Source organism: Ovis canadensis, chromosome 4, assembly GCF_042477335.2.
Source record: "Ovis canadensis isolate MfBH-ARS-UI-01 breed Bighorn chromosome 4, ARS-UI_OviCan_v2, whole genome shotgun sequence".
Taxonomy (NCBI): Eukaryota; Metazoa; Chordata; class Mammalia; order Artiodactyla; family Bovidae; genus Ovis; species Ovis canadensis.
The window spans coordinates 61,573,519-61,596,738 of NC_091248.1; the positions used below are offsets into that span (position 1 = coordinate 61,573,519).

Here is a 23,220-nt window from a genome sequence, read left to right on the forward strand (position 1 = left end):
CGCCAAGGTTGTCCTCTAGCTAATGGAGAAGGGCTATAGACAGAGAGGAGAGCCTGAGGACCATCCCTGATCCTTTTCTCTGTATCATCCCTTCTTTCCCCAAAAGCTCTGAGCTTTCCCTTCAAGGCAACCTACTTCTTGTCTGAGCTGAGATGGTACTTCTGCTGGGAATTAAGAGAAGTCTGGGAGACAGTCAGCTCAGTGATGATGGGAAGGGTCGAATACATCCTACGAGGAAATGAGAGAGCAAAAAGAGAGAAGTACAGATCCTTCCTAGTTAACCTTACCAGTCTCATCCCAGCATAAATGCCAGCCATCAGTCCAGCCACTCAGTCTCCTTTCTTCAGTCCTATTGGCAACAGCTCCCAGATCCCAAACGGATGAACAAAGAGGGAAATGATTGCAAGGTGGTAGCTCACAATTTTGAAAACCAACTCCAAAGCTTCCATCTTTTCTCAGTCCTGGCTAACATAAGACTCTATAGAGAGCCCCAGGTCCTGTTTCATATACATACAGACCCCTGCCTGTGTGAGGAGGGCAACTGCCTGGGCACTGTCATCTCAGGACTATCTTCTCCTTTCTCTCACTGTCCCCTTTTCCTCACTCCCCTCACTCCTTTGCCATCACCTCTCCCAGGCAATAAACACAGTGTTCCAGCCCTAGGCAACAGACTCTGAATAACAGGTTCACTTTTTTTTCACCTGGGAAGAAGTCAAAAGATTCTGATCCCTGCTGTCACAGTTTGGGCATCTCTTCCCTTTTCTGTGTCGAATCATAGGCTCTCCAACACCTTCGTGCTAGGAGTTAGGTGGGGTGGAGGGTTGGCAATACCCAGATGACTGACTAAGCAACTTATCAGTCTGTTTGCTTGGCTCTCCCTAAGGTTAACCAAAGCCCCTCAAGTTCCTTCCCTTTCAGTCTTAAGGTGTGCACTTACACACTTCCCCAAGTCTCACAATCAGGTACATTTATCAGTTCACTATGTCCTTTCTTTGAGGAGCAATGTTTGAAAGGGAAGGACGAGTCCCCGTTCTTTCCCTGCTGCTTTCATAATGCCTGTTTTGTTCGCTTGGGATGAACTCTTTCAGGGAGCTCAGGGCTGCAGCTGGTCCCCCTGCTGTGTCTACTACTACTGGGAGCGCTTATCTCCTTGTTATCTTGGCATCTCTGTCTCAGCTCCCTAGAAGGGATCCCATAGTCATGAACAGTCCTCCCTTACCTTCCTTGCTGGCTCTACCCATGCTGATTCAGCTGCCTGTGTCTTCTTCCTGGGTACGTGGCCTGTCTAATTTACCTTTCTGGACCAAGGAGGGTCCTCTGACTTTAAAGGTTCTCCTGGCCCTGAGTAGATTCCTCTCCCTGCCCAGCGATGTCTGCAAAAGAGCAGAGGTGGAGAATCTTCTCATGCCATTTCCAGGGCCACCAGCATATCACAGGGCCAGCTGCTCTCCTGCCAGCTCTGCTTTCTTGGTAATCATGATTTATCCTTTCATCATCAACAGATAAGCCTTGTAAGAATGGTTTAGAAAATCTTTAGGCCTGCAGAAATCATTGCCAGCCCTGCTCCACTTAGCAGCACAGGGGAAAGGTGGATTTGACAGGCAGGAGCCTGAGGACATAGGGTATTTGTGCTGTGGGTTACATGTCTGATGAGAGCTTCTCACCAGTCCTTCAACAAAGACCCATGAACCTGTGCTTCTGGCCTGGCAGAATCCTGAGGATCTCTGATTTACTGGCCAATCCTTGAAAGGGTCATCTCACTCAGCCTCTTGTCTTCCAAGCAGGGACGGTAGGTAAGTCATCCCCAGTCAAGAGGAAGTGAAGTGAAATCGCTTAGTTGTATCCGACTCTTTGCGACCCCATAGACTGTAGCCTATCAGGCTCCTCAGTCCATGGGATTTTCCAGGCAAGAGTGCTGGAGTGGATTGCCATTTCCTTCTCCAGGGGATCTTCCCGACCCAGGAATCGAACCCGGGTCTCCCACATTGCAGGCAGACGCTTTACCATCTGAGCCACCAGGAACTAACCCTATTTCAAAAGGTCTGCAGAGAAGGAATTCTATTTGGTTCTCTTGGATGCATTTTGGGGGTTGCTGTCAGGACATGATGTCATATTTAGATTTTTTAAATTGAAGAAATAGGTGGGACATTTTTGAAGTCTGAAAGTCAGGCAATCACTAAGAATCAGCCTACATAACAGAGCTATAAAGTCTTGCCGTGGTATAACAGACACAGGAGGAGCTAAATAAACCCTGGTGCATGAATACATAGTATTTTTTTTTCAGTCTGGAAAAAGACTGGGAAAACTTTCAGAAAGCCAATTTGTAAATACCTTAAGCAAATAAGAAAACAGGGTAGTCAATTACAGAGCACAGGATATAAGGAAATCTACCAGATTAATTTAATATTATTTGGTGGCTGAGTGTCAAGGCCTGGTGGGCAGAGAGGAAGCACCAGGTATAATTTCTCCTGGCCTCTGTAGTTTTGGAGGCCCTCGCACATAACACACCCTCCGTAAGCTAGAAAAATGTGGTCAGACCACACAGCTGTTGGGGATGAGGGACCCTAGCAGCCAAGGTGAAAAAATATTGGTTAGTAAGGTTTTGTGCTGGGGCAGAACAGAACCTAGTGGAACTCAGAGGCACCCACTGCTGGCCAAGAAGATTAAAACGTCTTCCTCAGTGACTTGGGTGATGGGCCGAGACCTTGTCCATCAGTTGAGGACAGAGCAGATTAGTTGTTGGGAAGAATGATGTGGGATTTTCCCTTAGGAGGTGGGGAGAAATGAACAAGCTGACTTTGACAAATTGTAAATGTGGCCAGAGGCAAGTGAGATCAAATCAGGGAGGACAAGTAGGGCTGAACTGGGCATCTGTGCCTTATCACCATTCTAATCAAGTCACAGAACGTGGAGAGTGTTGCAAGAGAGTTTAGAATAATGGTTAGGAACACAGGCTTTGAAATCAGACCTAGATATGAATCCTGCTTTTTCTATTGCTAGATGAATTCTGGTGGGAAAGCCATCTGAATTCTGTGGGCATCAGAAGAAGGGTAGCGGCCTGGAAAGCTGGCTTTTGCACCTCCTTGCCACCTCATTGGGACATCCTTGAGGGCAATGCCCAGTCAGGTATATGAGGCTGCCCTGCCTGGTTCATCTCAAAACCGCACTACTCAAGCATCTGAATGCAGAGTTCCAAAGAATAGCAAGAAGAGATAAGGAAGCCTTCTTCAGCGATCAATGTAAAGAAATAGAGGAAAACAACAGAATGGGAAAGACTAGAGATCTCTTCAAGAAAATTAGAGATACCAAGGGAACATTTCATGCAAAGATGGGCTCGATAAAGGACAGAAATGGTCTGGACCTAACAGAAGCAGAAGATATTAAGGAGAGGTGGTAAGAATACACAGAAGAACTGTACAAAAAAGATCTTCATGACCCGGATAATCACGATGGTGTGATCACTCATCTAGAGCCAGACATCCTGGAATGTGAAGTCAAGTGGGCCTTAGAAAGCATCACTACAAACAAAGCTAGTGGAGGTGATGGAATTCCAGGTGAGCTATTTCAAATCCTGAAAGATGATGCTGTGAAAGTGCTGCACTCAACATGCCAGCAAATTTGGAAAACTCAGCAGTGGCCACAGGACTGGAAAAGGTCAGTTTTCATTCCAATCCCAAAGGAAGGCAATGCCAAAGAATGCTCAAACTACCTCACAATTGCACTCATCTCACATGCTAGTAAAGTAATGCTCAAAATTCTCCAAGCCAGGCTTCAGCAATAAGTGAACCGTGAACTTCCTGATGTTCATGCTGGTTTTAGAAAAGGCAGAGGAACCAGAGATCAAATTGCCAACATCTGCTGGATCATGGAAAAAGCAAGAGAGTTCCAGAAAAACATCTATTTCTGCTTTATTGACTGTGCCAAAGCCTTTGACTGTGTGGATCACAATAAACTGTGGAAAATTCTGAAAGAGATGGGAATACCAGATCACCTGACCTGCCTCTTGAGAAATCTGTATGCAGGTCAGGAAGCAGCAGTTAGAACTGGACATGGAAGAACAGACTGGTTCCAAATAGGAAAAGGAGTACGTCAAGGCTGGCTATTGTCACCCTGCTTATTTAACTTCTATGCAGAGCACATCATGAGAAACGCTAGACTGGAAGAAACACAAGCTAGAATCAAGATTGCTGGGAGAAATGCTTCCCTGGTGGCTCAGAGGTTAAAGCGTCTGCCTCCAATGTGGGAGATCCGGCTTCAATCCCTGGGTTGGGAAGATCCCCTGGAGAAGGAAATGGTAACCCACCCCAGTATTCTTGCCTGGAGAATCCCATGGACGGAGAAGCCTGGTAGGCTATAGTCCACGGGGTTGCAAAGAGTCGGACACTACTGAGTGACTTCACTATCAGATATGCAGATGACAGCACCCTTATGACAGAAAGTGAAGAGGAAAGCCTCTTGATGAAAGTGAAAGAGGAGAGTGAAAAAGTTGGGTTAAAGCTCAACATTCAGAAAACGAAGATCATGGCATCCGGTCCCATCACTTCATGGGAAATAGATGGGGAAATAGTGGAAACAGTGTCAGATTTTATTTTGGGGGTCTCCAAAATCACTGCAGATGGTGACTGCAGCCATGAAATTAAAAGATGCTTACTCCTTGGAAGAAAAGTTATGACCAACCTAGATAACATATTCAAAAGCAGAGACATTACTTTGCCGACTAAGGTCCGTCTAGTCAAGGCTATGGTTTTTCCAGTGGTCATGTATGGATGTGAGAGTTGGACTATGAAGAAGGCTGAGCGCCGAAGAATTGATGCTTTTGAACTGTGGTGTTGGAGAAGACTCTTGAGAGTCCCTTGGACTGCAAGGAGATCCAACCAGTCCGTTCTGAAGGAGATCAGCCCTGGGATTTCTTTGGAAGGAATGATGCTAAAGCTGAAACTCCAGTACTTTGGCCACTTCATGCGAAGAGTTGCCTCATTGGAAAAGACTCTGATGCTGGGAGGGATTGCGGGCAGGAGGAGAAGGGGACGACAGAAGATGAGATGGCTGGATGGCATCACCGACTTGATGGACATGAATCTGAGTGAACTCCAGGAGCTGGTGATGGACAGGGAGGCCTGGTGTGCTGCGATTCATGGGGTCGCAAAGAGTCAGACACGACTGAGCGACTGAACTGAACTGAACTGAACTCAGGCCTCAGTTTCCTTATCAGTAAAATGAAGATCATGATAGATATCTGAAGTAATTAACTGAGATAATATGTATAAAGTGCTTAGCTTAGTCCCTGGGCACATAGTTGACCCTCAATAAACTGTAGCTAAAACAAGAAGGAGAGACACCACCCCCACGGACCCTGATGCTTCTGGGGTAGATGTCTGTGTGCAAGTCATTGTCACCGTCAGAACTTTTTGTCCTCTTTGAGTCTTCTGGTCCCACAATGGAGAGAGGGGGTGGATGAGGAGGAGGAGAAGGCAGGAAAAGAAGTTGAGTGGGAGCAACTGGCCCTCCATATTCACCCAGAGTGGAGGACCATTTCCTGGCGGTGGCAAAGGGAAAAGACAGAGCTGAGTAAGAAGCCTTTACAGACTTGATCCCTTTCCAGGAGCCCTTGGTCCTGCTTTGCAATCCCACCTACTTTCTCCAACCCAGTCTCCTAGGTACTGCCCAAGCCTGGACTAGTGGTAAAAGTTCCCACATGGATACATATTCTACAAGAGTGAGAGGAACTCCAGTCTCCTCTCATATGAACATGTTGTCTTCTGCAACCCTGAAGTGTGTGAGGCGGTGGGGATCTCTGTGATGGCCCTAAAATTTCTTCCTCCGGAAGAACAGCATGTGCCCCTTTCTAGGCTGCTCCAGATTCCCTAGAAGCAAGAAGTCCCAGCATCAGCCTCTGTTAGTGTCTCTGGCACTTTTGTTAAGCAGGGGTTCCCAAGGCAAGGAGCTTAGGAGGTAGTCTCCAGACCCAATGAGAGATCAACAGGCACTTAATGTGCTGACATTCCTGGGAAGTCGTGATGCTCCAAGATCACGGGAAAAATCAGCAATCAGGAAAGAGGAAGATAACGAAGGGAAAACAGAGTCCTGGCATGTAGGGTACACAAAGCTGGACAGGCTGTCTCCGGAGTGCACTGGTGACCGGCCTGCCTGCAGGGGTGCTGCCTCGGGTGATAAGTCCCAGAGAAATTTAAGACAAGCCCAGATCAAACAACCATACCTGCTCAGTGCCTTTCCTGCTATATATGAGAATGAGGAGCCTCACAATGAAAATGAGTACCTAGTGAAATTCACAGCAAGGCATGGACGGTATCAAGGGACTTTGAGGGCAGGATCTGAGATGGAAGAGATCAGGAATCAGGCGGATTCTGGAGGGAGCATACTGCAGGGCGGAATGGAGCCCCCAGAGCAGCCAGGCTTTGCTCAGGAGTGGCCAGTGGGCGCGCTTCCGCCTGCAGCCACCAGAGGTCACCAGCTCCCGCTGCTGGAGCTAAAAGCCGTCCAGCCTGCCCTTGCCGGGCCTTCCACAGACAGCACACCACCACGGTCACGGCCTGGCTCAAGCCCTGCGGCCAACACTGACTTGGAGAGACAGGACTTTCAAAGAACATCTTCCGTGCCCTTGCCAGGGAAGGAGGGGAGCAGGGACCAGGGCCCAGGCCCCCAGCCTTTGCTTTCAGGAAGCTTGTTCTGAGCATAGCATCCCTGGCTACTGTCGGCGCTCCAGCCTCTGCTCCCAGCTTCCTTCGCAGCGGCACTTCCCCAGGAAGCGTCTTTCCTATTCCTCCTTCTTCGTGTTGGAATCCAGCACTGGGCAGGCAGTCCCACAACAAACCACCTCCATCCAGAATGGCAAGCACATTTTGTTTAAACCTTCAAGAGTTGAGTCTTCACACTGATCTATAGCAAACTCAGGAGATGCTTTGCCCCCGATTAAATACAGTTTGTGTTTTTAAATAATTCTACGCTATCAACATCTCCTTTCTGCGTTACTTCAATGTCATCACTGTCCTCACTGCTTGCCAGAATCTGGATCAAAATCCTATCATCAGACCTTCCATCTAGCCGCTCCCTGTGCTCAAGTTGTCTCCACCAGTGCAAATCCAACCCTGCTATCCTGCTGCTTAGAGGGCTCTGAGGGCTACCCACTGCCCAGCGGACCAAGTCCACCCTCACAGCTGGCCCCACACGGCTCCCGCCCTCGGCACCTTCTCCCACAGCCTCCAGGAGCTCTGCTCCTTGAACACTGTGTGCGTCTGCCTGGCTCTGGGCCTTGCGGCGGGTGGGCGGTTCCTTCTGCTGCTGGGCCCGCCTTCCTCCTCGGGGTGAACACGCCCCCATCTGCCTTCCTCCGGTTGTCGGGTCCTCTCCTCTCTCAGCGCTGGCTCTGCCTTCCTTGGTGTTTCTGCCATACTTATCACATCAAAGAGCAAGGTTTTAGTTCTATGACCCTGAGACCTGGCCAGACCATGAGCTACCTGAGGACAGGGACTTGAACCAAATGTATTCATCACTCCAGTTATCCCAGAGATATATATATATATATATATATATATATATATATATATATATACACACACACTATTTAGCACTTGGCCCAATCAGTGTTTGATGAATGGGCCAATCTTTGCAACGAAAGTTAAATCATATAACACAACACAACGCGGACCAGCTCTACACCAGTACAAATGCTTCAGGAAAGGACCATCCTCCAGCTGCTTCTATTCTTGGTAGAGGAGCCACTGAGATGACAAAGATGGGGGGGGGGTGCTGACCTCCCCCCATCCCTTACACACAGCACCTCACTCACCCTTGCCATGCACACACTGAGCACTGCTAGGCGCTGGGTGGTAGGCTGTGCCCATGCACGGGAGGTCATATTTCGTTCTCACCCACAGTTTATAGATGAGGAACCTAAGGCTTAGAAAGGTTGGCCCAGGACACTAATTCAGCAAAGTGAAGGGTAGCAAGGGGGCTTGACTTCAGGGTGCTCTAAGGGCAGGGCTCTTTAGCATAGATCCAGCTCCACCCCTGTCCAGCTCTGTGTGCGTCATCTCAGGCCCAACTCTTCATTACCTTGGACTTCTGTTTCCTCATCTCATCACCGAGCAGCCTTGAGGCTCAAAACGGAGTAGCACAAAGGCACGACTGCCCATGAAGGCATCTAAAACTGACAGTGTCCTCTGCAGATGCGAAGGCCCATGGTTACTAGCCTTCTCGGCTCAGCCTCTCCCCCCTCCACCCCCGCAACATATCATTTCTTTACCCTCCCCAGTTGTCCTAGAGTATATTTTCCTCCTTAGATTCTAATCCCTATTAACATTTATTCATTTATTTTTGGCCACACTGCATGGCATGCAGGATCTTAGTTCCCTAAGGATTGAACCCTCATCCCCTGCAGTGAAAGCACCAAGTCTTAACCACTGGATTGCCAGAGAAATCCCATCTAGCCCCTAATTTTGAGCACTTCTGTAACTCGACAAGATAAGTTGAATTTACACCCAAGGGGCTGTCCATTGTTCTTCTGAAACTGAGGGAACAGGCAGCACTTAGATGGTTAATTTTCAGATGCCTCCCTGTCCTGGCAGAGATATTATACCCTTTGGACATATTATGCATCTTTTAACCTGCCCCTCCTTCCATCCTTATACCCACCTGCCCTTTCTCTTTCTACTCTTTCTTCTGTGGCTCATCACAGTAACCTGCATCAACTTCTTCAGGCCACCTGCTTTCTGCCCCTCATCCTCTGCCTCACTCCTTCTTGCGTGACACCCACACCTGCACCACTAGGGGCAAAAACTGGCCTCCAATGTCCCCCCCAACCCATCTCTTGTGCGAGGGGCTGAATCTGTAAGCAGGAGTCCAGGGAGGGACTTCTGTGGAACACCATGCCACATCTTCATTTCCCTCTGATCAGGGTGTTCTTTATAACATCCTGGGACATGACATGCAGGGGTTGTGTTGTTGGTATGACTGTAATTGTTGCCTCTAACTTAAAAGAAATTACCTTTCCCTTCTTGCCAGAGCACAGAGGGTTTTTCCTTTTTATCACTTAGGACCTAGTTCTCCATTCCCAACTCTAATAATTGTAACAGGGAAAAAGAATTCCACAATGGCACATGGCACCCTGATTTCTCTTCAAGAACTCAAAAGATCATTATTTATACTTGCTGTTTCCTTTAGCATCAGAAAAGTCTCTGTGAGGAAAAAGAAGACAAAGGAGCGGTTCTAGTTTCACAGACTCCTTCATTCGCTCACTCATATATCATATATTCATTTATGAAACATCTGCTGGATGCCAGATTCCATGCTAAAAAATGGGGATGCAGCATGGGGCAAAGGAGCATTGCTGCTGCTGCTGCTGCTAAGTTGCTTCAGTCATGTCTGACTCTGTGCAACCCCAGAGACGGCAGCCCACCAGGCTCCCCCGTCCCTGGGATTCTCCAGGCAAGAACACCGGAGTGGGTTGCCATTTCCTTCTCCAGTGCATGAAAGTGAAAAGTGAAAGTGAAGTCGCTCAGTCGTGTCTGACTCTTAGTGACCCCATGGCCTGCAACCTACCAGGCTCCTCCATCCATGGGATTTTCCAGGCAAGAGTACTGGAGTGGGGTGCCATTGCCTTCTCCAAAAGGAGCACTAGGAGTCCCTAAAGATGCAAATAAGCACCATGTATGATGGTAGCTCTTATATTGGCAAATTGAGTGTTAATGAGAGCTTAGAAGAAGGAGCATCTCAATCTGTATAAAAAGTCCAGGAAGGTTTCATGGAGGAAGCAATACTCATGCAGGGATTTTAAGCATATGTAGGGACAGGCATCACAGACTTAATAGACATGAGTTTGAGCAAACTCTGGGAGATGGTGAAGGACAGAAAAGCCTGGTGTGCTGCATGCAGTCCATGGGGTTCCAAAGAGACCAACACGACTTAGCAACTGAACAACAAAAAGGGACAGGCAAGGAGGCTGCTGCTGCTGTTAGGCAAAACAGCACACGCTAACAGATGGAGGCATGCTGAGGAGCTTCAGTGAGATCACAACACCTGGAATATGAAACGAAGGGGTTAAAACACTGGCAGTAGCAGTTAGACAAGTGGGGAAATGCCAGACCATGTATCTACCTCCAAAGGGGTTAAACTTCTGCGGTCAAACACCCGAGAGCCATTGAAGAGTTCTGAGCAGGGCAGGGCCACTGCAAGAATCAGGCTGTAGGATCTGGGGTGGTCAGGGGAGTCAGGTCACCTGGAGGGCCTGCAGTCCTTTGAGTCTCTAGAATTCTCCAGCCTCAGCCAAATCCTGAGATGACTCCCTACGTCCTGTGGGAGCTATCAGTACTGAGCTATGGTCTTGCCCCTAGTTCACACCAATGCCAAGCAAGAGCAATAAGCCAGCCGCCTTTCTCCCAGGGCGCCTGGCAGAGCCTCTCAGTTATCACTTCCTGCTCCACAGAGCTTCCACAGTGCTCCTAGCCCACAGCCCTCACTGCCCAGGAGGACACGCCTCCCATCCTAAGCACCCACAGGAGCCCTGCCTCCTTGAGGAGGGAGGCCTTCCCCCACCCGCTGCCAGGCACATGCAGGGAAACCGAAAGCCTGCTGATTTTTCTTTTGCTCTGGCTCATTTTCCTTCTGGAGCAGCAGGCTCATCTCCTGCATTTTTAATAGCTGAGCACATTTAGCATTCAGCACACATGAGTGGGTTGATAAGGTCCAAAGAGAAGGCAACAAGCCATGCAGGGGAGGAAAACCTCCTCCCTGCTCCCACCCACATCAGTGGCTTTGCAAATTTGCGCTCCCCCGTCGGCCCATCAAGCTGGACCACGGAGGCTGAAGCGGCAGCAGGTGGAAAAGTCAGACACAAGAAGCTGGTCCCCCGGCAGAACACAGGCATAAGAGCCAACTAGTCAGAATTCCCTCTTAACTTCCACCTGGGAACAAAACCCCTTTACTCACTTTCCTCCACCTTTATGGGCTCTGTGGACTTTAGGCAGGATATTCTCTGGCCTCTGGATTCCCCAGGGGTGGTCCCCACTGGTGAACTAGAGGAGAGGGGCTCTGAGAGCCTGGGTGCTGGGCAAATCCTGAGTGCTGCGGGCAGAGGGAACAAAGCTGATAGCTCAGGGATGCCCCGTGTCCTCCTCTCTTCTAATGCAGTTACTTTTTAACCTCTCCAGGCACAGAAGGGAGAGAACAACAAGCCCATGGACCATTTAATCTTATGTGAGATGGCAGGAGGTGGGCCTGAACTTAGGAGTGGTGTTGTACGGCCAGATAAGTGAATTTAAGCTACTTGGAAAAGGGCGTCCCTAACCTGCTGTTAACCTCATCTAAACGCCACGGCCCCCACCTGCAGGCACAGCTTACACTTTGGCCTTTCGATGCAGAGCTCCTGGAAGCAGGGAACAGAGCTCAGGCAGGGGATTCTCTGCATGACCAAACTGGGTCCTCCGGCTCTGGCCCCACGGCACCCCCAGGAGCAGCAGGTGAATATGAGAAAGCAGGAGGGCTCCTTCCATCTGGGAATTTAGCAACTCCTGTCAGGAAGCATAACATTAAAGAGATCGGAGGAGTCACCCTCACACACCTGTAAATCAAAGAACCAGAGGGACCCACCCAGGGTCACCTGGCCCAGGTGTCCAGGTCTGTGCTATCTGATAGAGCACTTGAGATGAACTAGAGGGGAGGGGCTTAAGATGTGGCTGAGGTTCTGATGTTAAATTTTATTTAACGTTAATTCACAATTTAAAAATAGGTACTTGATTCAGTTATTAGAAAATGTAATTATATTTTGGAACAACTTGGGTACACAAATCTATTTTATAATCACTGTCTATTAAAATGCAATCTAAATATGGAGCAAGTATTTCCAATGAAATTTTAGTGTACAAATTGAGATATGCTCTAAGTGTAAAACACACACAGGGTTTTGAAGATTTTGGAAAAAAAAATGAACTCTCTTACTAATTGTATATTGACAATACTGTGGTTATATTAGGTTTAATAAAACATTGTTCAAAATTAATTTCACTTATTTCTTGTCACTTTTTTCAGCATGGATACTAGAAAATTTCAAATTACATGTGTGGTACACATTATACATGATTGGATAGTGCCATTCTAGACAATTCTAGATAAAGGGTTAACTGTCTCCAGAAATGGAAATCTTATGATCTTTTCCAATGGCCAGATCCATTTCATTCAGTTCAACAAATATTTACTGACAAGGGTGCTGTGTTTGCTGAGTGTGAGAAGCTGCTATATAAAAGGCCCTACAATTATCACGGAGCAGAAGGAATATAGAGGTCTCATCTACAACATCACAGAGGCGTGGGTAAGGCAAAAATGAAGTGCGGCGAGGATTAAAAGGAGATGCCAGTATATCAAGTGGCTGGTAACAAGAGACAGAATGAGAGAGAAAGGCTTTGAGAAGAAGGTGGTCCCTGAGATAGGCAGCGAAGAGCAGTGAGTGTTGAGCCAGGAGAGAAGGGAAGCCTGCCCACCCCACACCCCGCCACCCAGCCCCCATTCTCGTGGGCCCTGCCCTTGGCCCCTGCTCTTCTCAAGCTCTGTAACTGCTAGGGAAATCCCATCTGTATCACTGCTTCAGTGCCCACATCTACGCTGACAACTCTCAAATCCCCATTCCCAGCCCAGGCTTCTTTCCTGATCTCTGGTTCCAGACACTCAATACCCAGCAGACATCTCCACGCAGATGTTTCTCAGATACTTCAAACTCCACTGACTCCCTAGCTAAACTCCTCCTTTCCTCCCCACCCTAGACTCTGGTCCTTTCTGTCCTCCTCTTGAGGAAGTGGCAGGACCAGTCACTCAGCTATTCAAGCCAGGAACATTACCCTAAACTCTTCCTTTGTACTACAAGCCCTAACACAGCCAGCCCCAAAGTCCTGTGGAGCTTTCCTCGGTATCTCCCACCTGGTCGCTTCTGCACACGTCCACTACTGCTGTCTGGGTCCAGGCTGTCATCACGCCCCACCCGGGTCATACAAAAGCATTTTCACTGTTGTGGCTGCTTCCCGAGTGGCCCCTCAAGCCACCTTCATAGTGCTTCCACGGGGGTCTCACAACACCTTAAAACCACTCCTCCCACAGCTCCATGCAGCTTTCAGGGTGAAGTCCAAATTCCCGGAGTTAGCTCATACAGAGGAATTTTATAATCTGGCCCTCAGTCACCTATTCAGTTTCATCACCTGCCTCTCCTGACAAGCAAGTACTTTTGTATGTTCCGTTCCTTTGCCTAGGACACCATCCCCATTTTCTCTAAAAAAAAAAAAAAAAGGATTAAAAAAATTGCGGTTAAAAATATATTGTTAGATTTATATCTGAATGTGTGTGTACATATATATATACACACATACATATCTATATCAATATAAGATTTATCATTCTAGTCCAGTTTCTTTGTCTAGTTTAATTCCTATTTATCCTTCAAATTCAGCTCAAGTGTGACCTCTTCTGAAAAACGTTTCCTGAGTCCTTGGCCTGGGTTAGGTGCCCTTCCTCTGTGCCACCAAAGTCTGAGCTCCTATCACACTGTACTCTGTGTTGGCACATGCTTCCTTTTACAGGCTTCCTAGGACAGTGTGTCTTATTTAATTTCGTGTCACCAAAGCACCGTGTACAGTTGTGCAGGTCGTGCACTGCATTAGATGTCAGGCTGAGGAAGTGAGAAAGGGATGATGGTCATTAGCCAATTGTGCTCTCTGGTCCAGGGCTGTATCCAGGCTTATTTTTAGCTTGCACAAAGGTGCCACAGGTGACAAGCCCTGTACATCCTTATGGACTGTTACAGAGCTGGGACATAGTGTTACAGTAGGTGCTCATTAAATGTTAAATTGAATAAAGATGGATGGATGTTTTAGGTAAAAGGACCAAGGGAAGACATGGTGGGGAAGCTAGAGTAAGGGGATAGTATCGAATGATCACGACTGGATTAAGGGGTTTGCAGACAGTTTGTAGAGGGTGTTTATAGATAAACCTTCTAGATGTAAGTGTTTGGCTTTTAAAGGGGACTCAGCCCTGCTTCTGCTTTCTCCCCACTTTAGGCACCCACTGGGCTGAGATTCTAACTCAAACTCAGTAGACAATTAAGAAACTTGGAGAAGTTTTGAGGACTGTGAATTAAAAATGACAAAATATTCAGGCCTGAAAATAAGACTTAAAGAAGTTAAGTGACTTGTTCAGGGTCATGCAGAGTGTTAGTGGCCAAGCTGGGACTTAAACTGGCTTTTTCTTGTCTGTTGGCGAGTGCTTCTTCCACACAGCCCTCTAGGGAAGCCTTCCTGAACTGAGGTAGGCCCTGGAAGCCACCAAATCAACTATTCCCAGCCCTCCGATACACCTTGCTGGCGTTGGTGGGCAGGGGACGGACTGACCAGAGATGAGAGCAGTGAGGAGGCTGCTGCAATCAACGCTCAGCCTCACTGGTCCTGCATCCCTTGATCTTTCTGGAATATCCACCTACTTGCAGTCAGGTAGGTCACTCAGGACCTTTCTGCTCTTCACACAAGGTCAGTGCTGTAGCTTTTGGAGTCCTTTTCTCAGAATGGCTATTTCTCTCCTTGCAATCCTTTTGATTGCCTTTCTTTGGACCCTGTCTAGTATTTTCAGATTCTCTCAAAACCATCTTCTGTCTCTAGCTGAAGGGGCCTTGCCCAGAGCAGGGCTTAGTAAGTGCAAGCTAGTTGGTATGACCCAAACATGGTGGCTGATCTAACCCCAGTGGTCCCCCTGAACCCTTGTTTCCTAGGAGAATTCTTGGTGCTGTGTCTCGCCCTTCGGGACCATGTTTATCATTTACAGCATTCACACTGTGATCTGTGACCCCCCCAAGTCTCCTCCCAACTTACTCCCCATGAGCCTTGTCCCAGTTTCCCTCATTTGGTTGTTCTAGAGCTCATTTCTAGGCTCTGAATCAAAGCTTATCTTTTTCCATTTTCAACTTCAGTCTGAGTCTGAAGAACCATTTCTCTACTTTTACCAGGAGATTTTGCTTCTCAACCTGGTTGAGGAGTAATAGGAGTTCTGTCCTTTGGCACATGTGACAATAATGATAATGATAACATGATCATCAAATATTTATTGATGTGCCCTGCCCCAGATGTCACACTTGCTGCTTTTAAAACACTTAGATTACTACATCATCATGAAAGTGAAAGTCACTTAATCATGTCCGACTCTTTGCGACCCCATGGGCTACACAGTCCATGGAATTCTCCAGGCAAGAATACTGGAGTGGGTAGCCTTTCCTTTTTCCACTCTCCAGGGGATCTTCCCACCCCAGGGATTGATCCCAGGTCTCCTGCGTTATAGGTGGATTCTTTACCAGCTGAGCCACAAGGGAAGCCATCCTCACAGGGACAGACAAAATCTCGTGGGGCAGAGATATCATCAACCGCATTCTTCATTTACACATGAGGAAAACTGAGGCACACCAAGATCTAGCCACTTGCCCAAGGTCACCAGCTGAGATCTGTATGCAGGCAGTGATTCAGGAAGCACTTACATCAGGGACACCAGATGACACCTTGGCAAACAAACTTTCAGGTGCTCTCCGAGGTAACCAAAATAGGGACACTCATGCGACCAGCAGGCAGGCCCAGAGGCCACCAGTATCACTCACAGGCTAGGTCTTCCCTAACCAGTTACAGCCACATCCTACAGCATGGAGATCCTAACACTCGGAAGACAGCAAACACTGGCCGTGAACCCCGGCTGCATGACAGGTGACTCCCCTTCTTGACAGCCACGTCTGAACCCTTCCTCTCTGTCGTGAGAGGCTCCTCAGTTGATCTGGCACAATTAGCTCTTTACAAAGTCATCATAATTTCCCACGTGCAGTGACAAACCAACTGATGACTTTCGTCCACAGCTTTCCCAGCTATGAACGTAAGTGTAATTAACTAGCATGAATTAACAGAAGACTTCTTCCTTTTTAAACATATAGATGAACAATCTCCATACTTATACCTCGTCTGCCTTCACAAGGCCAGCAAGATAAGGCTGGAGGCTCTACTAAGCCGGTCCCTGAGGGCTCTTGGTATTTGAAGATACTTATCTTCTGCTTCCTGTCCTCATTTTCTGTTTGGTTTCCTATCTGTCCATTCCATAGGTAACCTTTACTGACTTTCCGTAAAGATGGAGATTAAAAAAAGTGAATTAAAAGCCTCTGATTTTTCACAGTCACCTGCAGCCAGCCCTCTCCCATCTCATCAAAGCAGCGACGTTCTCTTTGGATTTCCTCTCTTCCTCCTGTGGTCAGCTCCCAATTACCTGCCTCTGTTGGCAGTTACTTCACGGAGCAGAGACCAGGCTGCTTGTGATGGGAGCTCTGTGGGGGGGCCTGCCTTCCAGGGCCCTGGGCAGGGCCCTGACCTCACTCCCCACTGGGTGGACTAGCTGTGGTTTTGATTATTTATACCAACACTTTTCTTCACTGGGGCAGAAAATTGAGAGGTGACCATATAACTGAGGAGTATTTCTCTGTTTACTCTCTTCTTAGACACAACTTGCCTCAGCTCTCAGGAGTGGAAAAAAAAAACCCCTGTCAGGCAGATGGTCCTTTAAACTTCCCGGTTCTCTCCAGTGTTTAGGTTTCTTATCCCATCACGACGGTTTTCTGTCCCTTCTCTCCCCACTTCCCCAAACTCCTGGACACGATGCCCAGAACAAAGACAATGGGTAAGCACTGCTTCCTGTGGTTAGGGGGCAAGCAGCGAGAATAGTCAGCCAGCCGCCAGCACCCACCCGACACTCACCATGGTTTGTCCCTTGATCCCTTCGCTGAAAAGATTGTGTGCTGTTTGCTGCTGGAGGTAAGTAGATTGTCTTTGGGCGTTTTGAATGGCTTTGAGGAGCTGCTGGCAGAGTTATGGCCGCTGAGACAGGTTTTCGTTTTCACCTGTACTAGTGATGTCCTGGAATTGGAGGGTGGAGACGCCGGAGATGGAGAAGGTCTACACATTGAACCGTGTCTTCTCTCTACAGGGGGAGAAAGAATAGAACTCAGCATTCATCTGTAGCAAGTGAGTCACATGCACGCTAATATACACAACAGGCAGAGAGCAGAGTGCTGATCTTGCAGGGTTGGCCCCTGGAGCCTCCGTTCTGACTACAGTTTGCTTGACATCCTATCCCACCAACTCGCAGTGATTACCTTCTGAATTTCTGTGTCAAATGGGACACTGCACTCGCACCTCAGTTCTCACTGGAGGCATTTACCAGGCAATCCTCCAAAGTCATTTCCACGGACGGGGACAGAGAGGGGACGCCAGATGTTACCTGGGCACAGTGAGAGAACCACACAACCTTGGTCATCCTCAGACAGCCACTCAGAGGCCACAGGGTCCCTTAGGGCAGTGAGGAAGGTAGAACTTTTAAGAGAGCCAACAGAAACTTCTGAAACCTGACCCCTAGTGCGTGTGAAGTCACTTCAGTAGTGTCCGACTTTTTGCAACCCCATGGACTGTAGCCCGCCTGACTCCTCTGTCCATGGGATTCTCCAGGCAAGAATACTGGAGTGGGCTGCCATTCCCTTCTTCAGGGGATCTTACCCACCCAGGGATCGAACCTGCATCTCTTATGTCTCCTGCATTGGCAGGCAGGTTCTTTACCACTAGTGCCACTTGGGAAGGTCCCTAGTGGGAGCACTGAAATCACAAGGACCTGCAGGGCTGAATGAAAGGGGCCTCTAGGTCTGGGAGGTGGCCACATGTCCCTGTGGCCTCTCCAGGGCTCACTGAGGCCCAGGGCCACAGGTGCCTTGTGAGGACTTGCAGGAAGACATAACAATGGAGGCAGAATCCACAGGAGCAGGGCCTGGACTTGAGCAGCCAGGTCCAGCTTCCTGGGGTTCCGGGGACACCAGATCTGCCCCACCTGTCCACCCTCAGTCATCTGTGGTTTCAACTCAATGGGCGGGATGAGGATGCCGACCAGGAGAGCAGGTACCCGAGGCAGAGCTCTAGTGCACACCCACTACTGTGGTTCCCATCTGTGACAGGGTAACAGATTTGATAAACGTTAAAGACCCCTTCCCAAGAAAAATGCCTCCAAGTCCCGTACACAATTACAGGAAGGAATCGTGAACCCCTTCAAAAGACAAATGCTCTGAAATCCTAAGCCCCCTCTGGCTCCCTCTTACCTACTACAAAGCCCCACATATATAACAGTTAGTGCCTAATTACTATGTATAAATGAAATAAATGAAATTATAACAGATATCCTAATGCGAAAGACCACATATCAAAAGCTGGACATCTGGATTGAATGTGATAACGAACAAGATGAGGGCAAAGCTAGCAGATCCCACTGTCTCTCCATCTCCAACCTGAGTCTCAGGCTTTTCTCATTAGGGAGATATTTCTGGCTGCTATTCCCGGTACTCTGACCAGGAGAAGAAAGCCAGACCGACTCTATCAGAGACAAGTCTTTGGGGTTTCTCCGTGCTCCCTGGTCCCAGCAAGCTGCCAAGTTTTCTCCAAGCAGACTGACTCTAGCCCTCTGAGGAAGTGGGGACTGGGAGGGGAAAGTGGGTTTTTGAGGATCATCTGATTGTTGGGTGTTTTTGCCTGACCAGGGTTCACAAGTTGCCTGCACTGAGTAACTTTACTGGGGAGTCTTTCTTCACAGAATCAAGAAGAGGCCTTGCATGCATGTGCAGTTTCCAGAGGCATCACATTGAAGGATTTGGAAACCAAGAGTTCCAGGACCTCTGTTTTGATGTAGAAGAGAGGAAGGACCCTGGGCTGAAAGCCAGGGAATTCAGGCTCCAACTCCAACCGCATCACATTATTAGGCTTACAACCTGGAGTTCTCCACTTAAACTTGCTCAGTTTCCATGCCTGTATCTGTAAATGAGTGGGTCCCTAGATGGCTCTGAAGGCCTGTTTCTACTCTATTACCATGAATACAAGGCACTCTTATGCCTGTTCCTTCTCTTCCCATCTCTCATGACTCCTGAATGTTACAGCAATAATTACAGCTAACGTATTGAAATATCTTACTCAGGTGGGATCTTCCTTGGAGGAATTCATCTTTCGTAGAATTGTGCTGGCCTTTACAACCCCTCTGAGACAGGCAGGAAGCAGCCAGCCATCTCCACCCTACCCATGGCTGACTGGCCAAAGAAGCCCCAGAGAGCACGAGGTGACTAGCCAAGGTCAGGGCCAATGGCCGTGCGAGGAACGGGGCCTCTATGCTGTGGGCAGGGACTGAGCTGCTTCTCAGGAAGGCAGGAAATGGGGTGTACTGTGACCAAGATGCGAAGCCAAGAAATCAGCAAGTGCAGGACTTAGAATCACTGAAGGTTAGAACTGAGTCTTAGAGAGCCAGCTCATTTGATCTGCTTGTTGCCAGATGAGGTTATCAGTGAGAGAGGTTACCAGTTACCAGTCTGCAGGGTTGAGACCAGAACCAAGCCTTCTCACTTCAAATTCCTAGCTGTTTCTGCCCCTCAGAAATGTCTTGCTTAGCAATTTTTTCTATTGGCAGAAGTTTCCAAAACTAAAATAAGACTTGATTTTTACCACTACTGCTTTGAGTTTTTCTGCAGACTTTATCCACTCATTTGCTCTCATGTACTGAAGCTGGCAGAAGGGGTGGGGGGAAAGGATGTGCAGAAATATTCCTCTGTTCTGGTGGGGGAGAGAAACTTTCAAAATGAAGAGGATTTTTATTCTGTTAAACTAAGAGTTGAAAATAATACAAGTGAGCAAGATAAATCAGAAGGAAGAGTGACCTTAAGGACAAATGAATGGGCCAGATTAGTGATCACAAAATCACCCCCAGAGAATGACAATTAGTAACCCTGCCAAAACATTCTGCTACTTAACTCACAGAAAAAATTAAATCAAGAGAGAGAAGAAGATAGAAGAAAAAGGCTTATCCATATATATATACATACACACGTATATGTATATACATATATATGTATATACATATATGTATTTATACACACAGATATATGTGTGTGTATATATATATATGTATACACACACACACACACAATACACATATAGGCTTTCCAAGTGGCTTAGTGGGTAAAGAACCCATTTGCAATGCAGGAAACACAGATGTGGATTTGATCCCTGGGTTGGAAAGATGCCCTGGAGGAGGGCATAACAAACCACTCTAGTATTCTTGCCTGGAGAATCTCATGGACAGAGAAGCCTGGCGGGCTATAGTGCAAAGGGTCACAAAGAGTCAGACACAACTGAAGCGACTGAGCACACACACGTGTGTGTGTGTGCATGCGTGCGTGTGTGTGTGTGTGTGTGCATGCTCAGTCCATATATATATTCCCTTCTCCAGGGGTTCTTTCTGATCCAGGGATTGAACCCAGGGTCTCCCACACTGCAGGCAGATTCTTTACTATCTGAGCCAGGAGAGAAGCCATACCATTTTTTCTTGAAGGACCAATTGAAAGAACAAATTGTATACAAGAGAATACTCATCAAATTTGGAAGATGGCCCTTCACCCTCCTTTTATTTTAACTGGGTGATTTCTGTATCATAATAAAGAGATTGAAGCAGTATTTCCTATTTGCAAAACTATTCTGTGTTGTTCAGACTGAATTAAATCTGTCACATCTTCATGGTATTCCATAAACAGACCTGTACTTCTGTCCCCTCAGCTTTGGGAAGGAGCTTACCAGGCACGGTGCAGGTGACAAAGCCTATGTACGTGGGGAAACAGTGTCGAAGTGGCTGGAGCTTCTCTTAGGAGACAAGCATCACACCTACTTCATTTGGGTAAGCTTTTGAAAATGGGGAGTACTGATGTTTGGCTAGGGCAGAGCAGATTCTTCATAAAGACGTAATACCTATCCAATCTGTCTCTCTAGTCTGTGAGGACCTTGTCGGAGAAGTGGGTGGGCTGCTGATGGCAAAGACAGTCTTAGTCTCTTGTAGAAAGAGGTTGCCAGGCAGGCGGAATGTCTCTGGATAAAGTTTTACATTTGCATCACAATCATCCTGATACAAGAACTCACCTACTTTGGGTTTACTCATCCCCACCCCCCATTTTGGTCAAGGGATTGCCTCAGGTGGATCCCTATAATTATTCTAATTACATTTGCTTTACCCGGATACAGTTTAAAGAACACTGCATTTCTTACCCACTATTAAAATATTCTATAGATAAATCTCAGAGAAAAAAATCCTTTTCCTCCAAATTTTCTCATTCTTGCATTAACAAAACTGTAATCAATTGATACCTTGGATTATTCTTTTTCAGTTTACGTCATTCTACTTATATGTTTCTAATTCCCATATGTAGGTCATTTTAAATGGTTAGGTAATATTTAATTAGGGCTTCCCTGGTGGCTCAGACAATAAAGAAACTTACAGCAATGCAGGAGACCTGGGCTTGATCCCTGGGTCAGGAAGATCCCCTGGAGAAGAGAATGGCTACTCACTCCAGGATTCTTGTCTGGAGAATATTTAATCACTGACATGTTGTAGACTACTTAGTTTTTCTCTTACTACTTACTGTCTGACTTTTTTTTCTTTCTTTTTTCTTCTTTTTACAATTTAGTTAAAAAGTCATTCAGGATTATTTCTTTAATGTGTAGTTCCCAAAGTGAAAAAGGCTATAGTTCTTAAAACACATTTCTTTCTAGACTGTGGAACAGAAAGACCAAACCAATCTATTGTGCTGAGGCTGATTGTGAGTACATTACCTACAGAAGTGAAATAGGAAATCACTGTTAAGACACTCATGCAGAATTAAGTGTCCACTACATCAATAACAATCTCAGTGATTGATGTTGGATCAACAACCTCTGCTCTCACCCTTTTTGTCCTTTGACCAAAAGTAATAATAACTTATTAAGACTTTTCCATGTGCCAATGGAAAGAATTCTATGAAAGAAGAACTCTATGAAACACTTGGATTATCTTACAGTATTTAGTTCTTACAACACTCAGAGATGTACAATTATTATATCAGTTCTATAGAAGAAGAAACTGAGGTCAGAGAGACAAGATGATTGAGTTCATGGTGCTAGGAAACATTATACCTGGGGATGTCTTCAGAGTCTGGGCTCTATCACCTTGAGTCCTGGAAGATGCTGCAGTGAGCAGGGAGCACCTCGAAGGCTGCTGGACACACCTCTCCTCCCCAATGAGTATGGGCATTTCAGCAGGGCACCTGACTGCCCCAGGGGGAAGAGGGGGAAAACACCTAATTGGCAGCTTTTAAGGTATCAGCCAGCCATAGCCTGAAACCTCAACCCCAAAGAGTTGGGGACCCCAGGACCAAAGAAATAAAAAACCAAATCCTTTCACTGTTTTGCATGTCCATCACAGGAAATTTGGAGCCCTGCCTCTGTCACCGACTGTTCTAAGACCACCTGCTTCACTGTGTATGGTTAGGTGCCACCATCCAGGGTGCCATCCCAGATGCCAGATGAGCAGGGGGCTGGCAGACACTACATGGGGAATCCTGGTGTCTCCACAATTCTCTCCCTGTACTCTCCACTGGGAAAAGTCTACCAGATTCTCAGGCGATTCTACCTCGGTAAAAATTCTAAACCCTCCCCTCCCCTTAGGCTTATTCACTGAGATATTTTTATACTCAGAGCATCAATGTCCTGCATTTAAAACCTTAGCACAGACGCCTCATGAATGGCCAAGCCAGCTGCCAACACCAAATGTGGTTCTCTTTATCAGTTTTAGAAAGAACTCGTTGGGAACTTTCCAATATGGTGTTTAAGGGATCAATCCCCCTCCCCCCAAACAGAGTGTGCACACACACCACAGGCACTTGTGGCCCGACACGCCTGTATAAGCTCCCTTGGGCTGAGGCCAGCTCCTGGCTTGCTCCTCGGACAGTGCTGAGTCCCTCTCAGCCCCCATGTCTGAGAGCAGGTGTTTGGCAAATCGTTAGCTGGGTTCTATTTTATCAAGGGATTCTACCTGCTTTAGTAGCTGGAGTCAGGATGCTTTCCATAAAGGACACCTCTGAACTTCCAAAAGTAAACTAAGCTGGAGTGTGAGGGGCAGAGCCCAGACTTCAGCCTGGGGAATCATGCAGGAACCACCTAGCTGTATCCTGTGACCACTCGGTGAGGCGGTGGGGCAGGTATTCCCCCAGTTTACAGCTGTGGACACTGAGGCAAGCTGCATTTGGGAAACCCGTCGGAAGTCTATGAAGACTTGGAAGTGGCGAGCAGGGTGTCAGCATGTGAGCTTGTGGTCTCATTTGCCACA

The 23,220-nt window shown here is 47.4% G+C and overlaps 1 protein-coding gene across 18 annotated transcripts in view; it reads right to left on the reverse strand.

The window, feature by feature from the left end:
• Nucleotides 1–23,220, reverse strand: part of ATXN7L1 (ataxin 7 like 1) — a 261,228-nt gene that overhangs the window by 34,701 nt on the left and 203,307 nt on the right. For 16 of the 18 annotated variants that reach the window (XR_011256664.1, XR_011256663.1, XM_069587857.1 and 13 more), the window contains one exon: nt 16,767–16,989. Coding sequence is in view for 16 of the 18 variants with exons in the window: in XM_069587857.1 (XP_069443958.1) it covers nt 16,767–16,989 (223 nt within the window). In the remaining 2 variants the exon portion in view is untranslated. Of the gene's footprint in view, nt 1–16,766; nt 16,990–17,164; nt 17,290–23,220 lie in introns of those variants that run through there. The other 2 variants (XM_069587867.1, XM_069587862.1) reach the window with 1 other exon arrangement.